This window comes from Fulmarus glacialis, unplaced genomic scaffold, assembly GCF_000690835.1.
Source record: "Fulmarus glacialis isolate BGI_N327 unplaced genomic scaffold, ASM69083v1 scaffold43660, whole genome shotgun sequence".
NCBI classification, from domain to species: Eukaryota; Metazoa; Chordata; class Aves; order Procellariiformes; family Procellariidae; genus Fulmarus; species Fulmarus glacialis.
The window spans coordinates 1-6,111 of NW_009186621.1; the positions used below are offsets into that span (position 1 = coordinate 1).

General features: G+C 50.4%; 1 protein-coding gene across 1 annotated transcript; it reads left to right on the forward strand.

The window, feature by feature from the left end:
- Positions 1–1,286: 1,286 nt before the first annotated feature.
- Positions 1,287–4,587, forward strand: LOC104072272 (zinc finger protein RFP-like; the record flags this gene model as incomplete). Its single annotated transcript, XM_009572172.1, has 6 exons — positions 1,287–1,382; positions 1,621–1,845; positions 2,059–2,081; positions 2,679–2,794; positions 3,748–3,807; positions 4,064–4,587. Coding segments are annotated over 6 exons (1,044 nt in total), but the record flags the coding sequence as incomplete, so codon positions are not given.
- Positions 4,588–6,111: the final 1,524 nt, after the last annotated feature.

A 6,111-nucleotide genomic window follows, 5' to 3' on the forward strand; every position in this document is an offset into this window, starting at 1 on the left:
GGGGGGACGAGGTGAGGCTGCCGAGACTCCTCCGTGCTCCTTTCTGGGCCGTTTCTTCATGTTGATGAGGGAAGGCTGCCTTCTCCGCGCTAATTCCCTCTTTTACCGAGGTGATTTGTCATGGCATGCGAGGGCTGGGGGTTACTCTGCATGCAGTCCCTGTGCTGCATAGCTTTTTGCACCTGTCTGCTCACACCTTTCTAAGGCGTTCTTTGCAAATGCAATGTTTTCATATAGCTGTCGGAAAGCTTTCCAGTCTATGGCTTTCAAAAGCCCACACTCTCTGCAAGACTGCAAGGAGTCAACACTGTAACTGCACCCTCTATGCTTTTTGTTTGGTTGGTTTTTAACCAATGTCTTCCTGTTGCTGCAGTTGCCCTTTTCCATGCTTTGTGGCTTGACATAACATTTATCAAGTTTTCGTAAGGGTAATGGGAGAATGTCCGCAGTACTGTGTTGTGCAGTTTACATGCATGACATTATAATTTCCTGCTCTGGTGGCCCCTTCAGTGTCTCTCGGCATGTTGCTGTCTGCCAGACCAGGGTGGTGATAGTGATTGTAATCAGTCTTTAATATTATTTTGATTTTTGGCATCTTACTCCATAGGGATTCTATCCCAGCAGGTGGGTTGTGGTTCCGCTCCAGCTGCCGGTGCTGAGCTCCTCACTCGCATCACTTGCACCAGTCCCCCCAGTAGCTGGTTTTGGGGACACACACCCTCGAGACACAGTGGCTGGCGTTCAGGAACCCCACCTGCTCCAGCAGCTGCACTGAAACCCCACTGACTCCAGGAGCTGAGACCACAGCCCCGGGGTGCCTGCACCCCCTGTCTGACCGCAGTAGCTGCCACCAAATCCGCTCCCGCTGGTGCCCCCAGTAACTGGTACTTCATCCTTGCAGCACTCACACCCACAGGATACAGAGAGATCATGCAAAAAGACAGTTAAGAAAGGATTTAGTGAGAAGGTAGGACAGACTGCGGTGATCCAGCGCAGGACTGGGTCAGACAAGCGCACTGACCAGCTCTGTTTTAACCGTGACCAGTCCCTTTTATACCCCTTTCTGCCTATTCCTCCTCAGTTCTTCCCCAATCCCTTTCCCCTCCATGTTCCCTCATCACTTTTCACAGTCACACCGACCCCTGTGAGCATCTTGGACCCACAGGTCCAGAGGCTGACCCTGTGCCAGAGGCTGCTTTTGTCCAACCTAGGGATCAGACTATTTTATGGACACAAAGCGTACATGTGGGTGGTGGGGAGCTCCTAAGGGATGTCTCTTCTTCCAGGAGCAAATACAGTCGCAGCTGGAGAGCCTCAGGAGAGAGAAAGGAGAACTGGAGAAACGGGAAAGGAAGGAGCGATGGATCTGCCAGGACTATCTGGTAGGTGTACGGTGCTACTGGGAAGAAGTTCATTTGGGGAGGGTGAAGAAAGGTTGATTCTTGGCCTTCAGAGTTGGGAGATAGAATCGTTGTGTCTAGCTGTTGGTGCACAATAAGCACCCCGGGAATCACAGTCATGCTCCACACCAGAAACTAAAAGCTGTGGATGCTTTTAATTGCTGCCTGTCCCTTTCCATGGTCCCACCCTCCCTTGAGAGGATTGTTTCTGCTTGTAAAGGAAAAAGTGAAGGCAGAGAGGCAGAAGATTGTGCCTGAATTTAAGCAGCTGCGACAGTACCTGGAGGAACAAGAGTGCCTGCTGCAGGCTCAGCTGGGAGAGCTGGAGAAGCAGATTAAAACAAGATTGAAAGAAAATGCTGCTAAATTCTCCAAGAAGATTATTTATCTGGATGGCCTGATCAAGGAGAAGGAGTGTCAGCTGTCAGGACACGAGTCCCTGCAGGTGAGGTCTGCTGAAACACCAGCGCTGTCTTGGCAAACAGCATGTGAGGCACCAGCAAATCAGAAACACACAACGGGCTAATCTTACCTTGATTATCTTACTTATTAATCTTATCATCTTGCTGGTGTGTCTGTTCACTGTGTAAGGGGAATGTGAGGAATGTGTGTGCAGGATAAGTAGCACTGAGCTGCTTATCTCTTTTCTCCCATCTAGGATGCTGGTGATGTTTTGAGCAGGTATGTGTTGCTTTCTCCTTTACGTTACGCTGCTGCTTTGGGGTTGCAAAGATTCCTGCCCCAGAACAAAGCTGGATACCTCAAATACCAGGGATGCCCCAGTGATGTTTATATTTCAGTTTTCCAGAGGCTGATGAACCAGTATGACTCTACCAAGAAAGTCTATCCCTGGGGAAATATTCAAGGAGGACATTTCATTTCTAAAAGGTCTCTGGTTGCAAGCCTCGCTGGCTTCGCCATGACTGATGTGTAGTGACACTAAGGCATAGAGACCAGGGCGTAGTGCCCTTGGCTCAGGGCTTCAGCACTTGGTTGTGATGCAGGTTTGCTCTGAAGGGACAGGGTGGCTGGGGGCACCAGGATCATCACTCACAATAGAAATTTAATTGTCAATTAGAGCATCAGGACAGAGTAGTGACCTAGCCAATGAGACTTGCTGTCTCTCTTCTCGTGATGCTCTCATGTAAAAAAAAAAAAAAAAAAGAATGAACTTTCTGGAGGGCATTGATTCAGCTGGAGAGTGGCCTCTGGAAACTGGCACTAACAGGAGACTGAGTTAAAGGAGCAATATAAATGCTGTGGCTTGTACAACTCCAGGTGTGAGAGGGCAAAACTCCAGCAAAAGGAGCAGATGAGCCACGAGCTGAAGAAGGAGCCCGGCGTCTGCTCGCAAAAAGCTCCCATGCTAGAGGAGATGGCAAGAAAACCCCAAGGTACAAAGAAGGGATCTCAGGAGAACAGAGAAGCGTCCCGGGGGTGGAAAGAAAGGGGTAGTCAATGCCCTGCAGAAGGGAGAAAAAGCTGAATATCCTTGTGTAGCATGTCCTGCCCTGGGGACGCATTCAAGAGGTGTCACAGCTAAAGTGGCAGGGTGTTCCCTTTCCTTTATTTTTATATTTTTTTTCCCCACTCTCTCTTGATATCCCTTTGCTTTTATTTTTCACCAAAAATATAGTCAACATTAGTGTTGATTCACATCATCAGCTATGGAGCCCACTAATAAGTTGTTGTGCATGTGAACCTGTTGCAACACCCTTTGTGCAACATCTGACTTGGATGCTGCCACAGCTCTTTCTGCTCTCGATCTGTGCTCCAGACCTGCTCCGTGGTTGGAAATGGGTCAGGGACGTGAACAAGTCCCAGATGTCCCAATATGCCCAAATGATTCTCAGCTCATGCTCTCCTAATGAGGAGGCTCATCCCCAAAGAAGTGATTGAGATGACTGTCAAGCAGCACCTGGCATCATGCAGAGTAATTTAGGCTGGAAAGGACCTCTGGAGGTCATCTAGTCCAAACCTCTGCTCAAAGCAGGTACCACTAGGTGGGATTGCTCTGTGTTTTTTCCAGTTGAGTTCTGAGTATCTCTGAAGATGAAGATGCCACAACTCCTCAAACCATCTCGGTGACCCTCTAGATGTGCTGCAATATGTCCATGTCCATCTCATGCTGGGTAGCCCCAAATTCTTTTTTGCTCCTGCTACTTTAGGTTTCTTCCTTCCTGCTTCAACTGGAGAAGGCGCAGCAAGCAGTGTGTGCACTGGGGAAGGAAGGGTGCAGTATCTCTGCCCACCAGCTCACTGGAGCTGGTCTCCACAAACCACCTCCCAGTGTTGGTGGAGTTACCCAGACGTCAGAGGTGACCTTTGGGCTCCACCTCTCTTTCAGATGCTTTGACAACTGACACAGGGGAGGGAGTGGAGGAATCACAGGGACCGTACACAAAAGGTGAGTTCTGCTGGGGAGCCTCCTCCAATTAACCCTGGTTGCGAGGGATGCAACACATGTTTTGGGAGACAGTGAATCTTCACATGCCTTGGCTCAGGGCACAGAGCTGCTCCACATTTTGATCTAGGCACCTTCTGGAAGAAAAGTATTGCCAGGTTTCCTCCCAAGCCAGGACCAAACATGGACCCAGCATGGTGAAACTCTTCCCAGGACTGATCTCTACCCCTTGTTCTTTGACCCGTCTTCTCTGTTGCAGTGAACGTGACTCTGGATCCAGACACAGCTCAGTCCCGGCTCGTCTTGTCAGAAGATCAGAGAAGTGTGATGCAGGGAGCCACACAGCAGAGCCAGCTTGACAACCCAGAGCGATTTGACCCATGGCCTTGTGTGCTGGGCTGTGAGGGATTCGACTCGGGGCGACCATGCTGGGAGGTGGAGGTGGGCTATGGGTCGTGCTGGGCTGTGGGGGTGGCCCTGGAGTCCGTGAAGAGGAAGGGACCAATTGACATGAGCCCCATGGGGGGGATCTGGGCGGTGGGGCAGTATAAGGAGAAGTTCCAGGCTCTCACTTCCCCATCTCCCACCCCTGTCCTCGCCAGCACGGTCCCCCGGAGGGTGCGGGTCTGTCTGGACCATGCAGGGGGACAGGTGATGTTTGTCAACGTGGACAGCGAGGCTGTGATTTTCACTTTCCCGCGAGCCATGTTTGCGGGGGAGCAAATCCACCCCTGGTTCTGGGTGGGTAAGGCGTCCCAGCTCAAACTGTGTCCTGAGACCTGAGGAGGTGTGTCCCTCCGAGGAGGCTCTGCTGTGGCCACCCTGCCCTCCTGCATCCCCATCTGGCTAGTCCTTGGGGACTCCTATCTGCTTACAAATCTTCTGCCATCTCCATCTACAAACATTCTGCCGTGAGCCTCAGAGGCTGTTGAACTCCTGTCTGCCTGCCCGTGGTGTAGGAATTGCCTCGCTGGGAGCAGAGATCCATGGGCTTCCCCAACCTTGGTCCTACCACAGTGGAAGAGGCTTAGAGCAGGGCTCTGGGTGAAGAATGGCCACTTCTGGGGACATACTTTATTTACAGAAGCCTTGAGGGGGATTGGGGGGCATAGCAGTGGCATTGGAGTGCCTAGCGATGGTATATTTTTACTTGAGGAAATAGGCAGATGGGTAAGGAGAATGAAACCTTGCTCAGCAGCCCACTTGGCCATGGGGTGACTCTCTGTAGCCCTGAAGCCTGGGCAACCTCTGTGTATTAGTCCCTGTGGTGGGCCTGATTTGATTCTTGTGTTAGCTCAAGAAGACACAAGTAAATATTGATCTTTTTGGGAGGTGCTAGTAGAATTTACATCTCGAAATAATTTTGTGGGTGGAATTATAATAACTGCTTTTTAACAAATCAGTGTACCCGATAATTCTTCAGTGTTCGACTCTTCAATTTGTTTCTCTGGTTGTGATGAGGCTCTTGGTAAGAAAATTTAGAGGTTTAGATCTTCTCCAGCTAAAGAACTAATACCAGGAATTTGCTGAAGTTTAGGAAGAGGCTGTAAGAATTGCTGGTTTGAGACTTGCTGATTTGTAGAACTGCCAGGATTTGTGGCAGTGCATGGTAAAAGTGAAAAATATGAATAACCAAAGTTCAAATGCTGATCAAACAAATGTGAAACTAAACCTCATCCCACAAGACCTTCCTGACAGATAAGAAAGGATGTAAACACGTTGGCTCTATCTACTTCTGTTGAAAAAGCTGACCTGTGAAAGGAAGGTTGGGGGCTGGAGCAGAGGGGAGGGATTCTAAGAATGGTGAGGAGGAACAATGCTACAAACACAAACTCTGCCCAGGATGCTTAATACAACCTCTGGAAAGGGGGGGGTGTGAAAAAGCATCTGTGAAAGTCACAGCTTGCTTAAGGGTGAAGCCCACTCCTCCTTGCTCTGTGGCCAGAAGCCCAAAGTGACCTGCCGGGTTTGGCTGTGGTACTGCTGCAGGGTTTGATTCCAGCTCTTCCTAGACGTGAACCCATCTGCCTTTGTGCTCTGGCTGTGGGATCTGGCCTTCCTCCCAGTGTGCTCGTGGAAATGCAGAGGCACGGCCCCGGCGGGGGTAAGCTCTCCCTCCTCCTGCGCGGGCACAAGGTCAGCTTTGGCACCAGGAGCTGAGGATGTGCTGGGACCAAGGTGTAGGCAGCCACTTGGAGACCTTGTCCAGTCCTACCAGGATTTGTCCCTCTTCTGTGCTCCGTCAGGAGCATGAGTTTGGGATTGGCTCCTTGGACGATCCTTTCATAGAATCATTAAGGTTGGAAA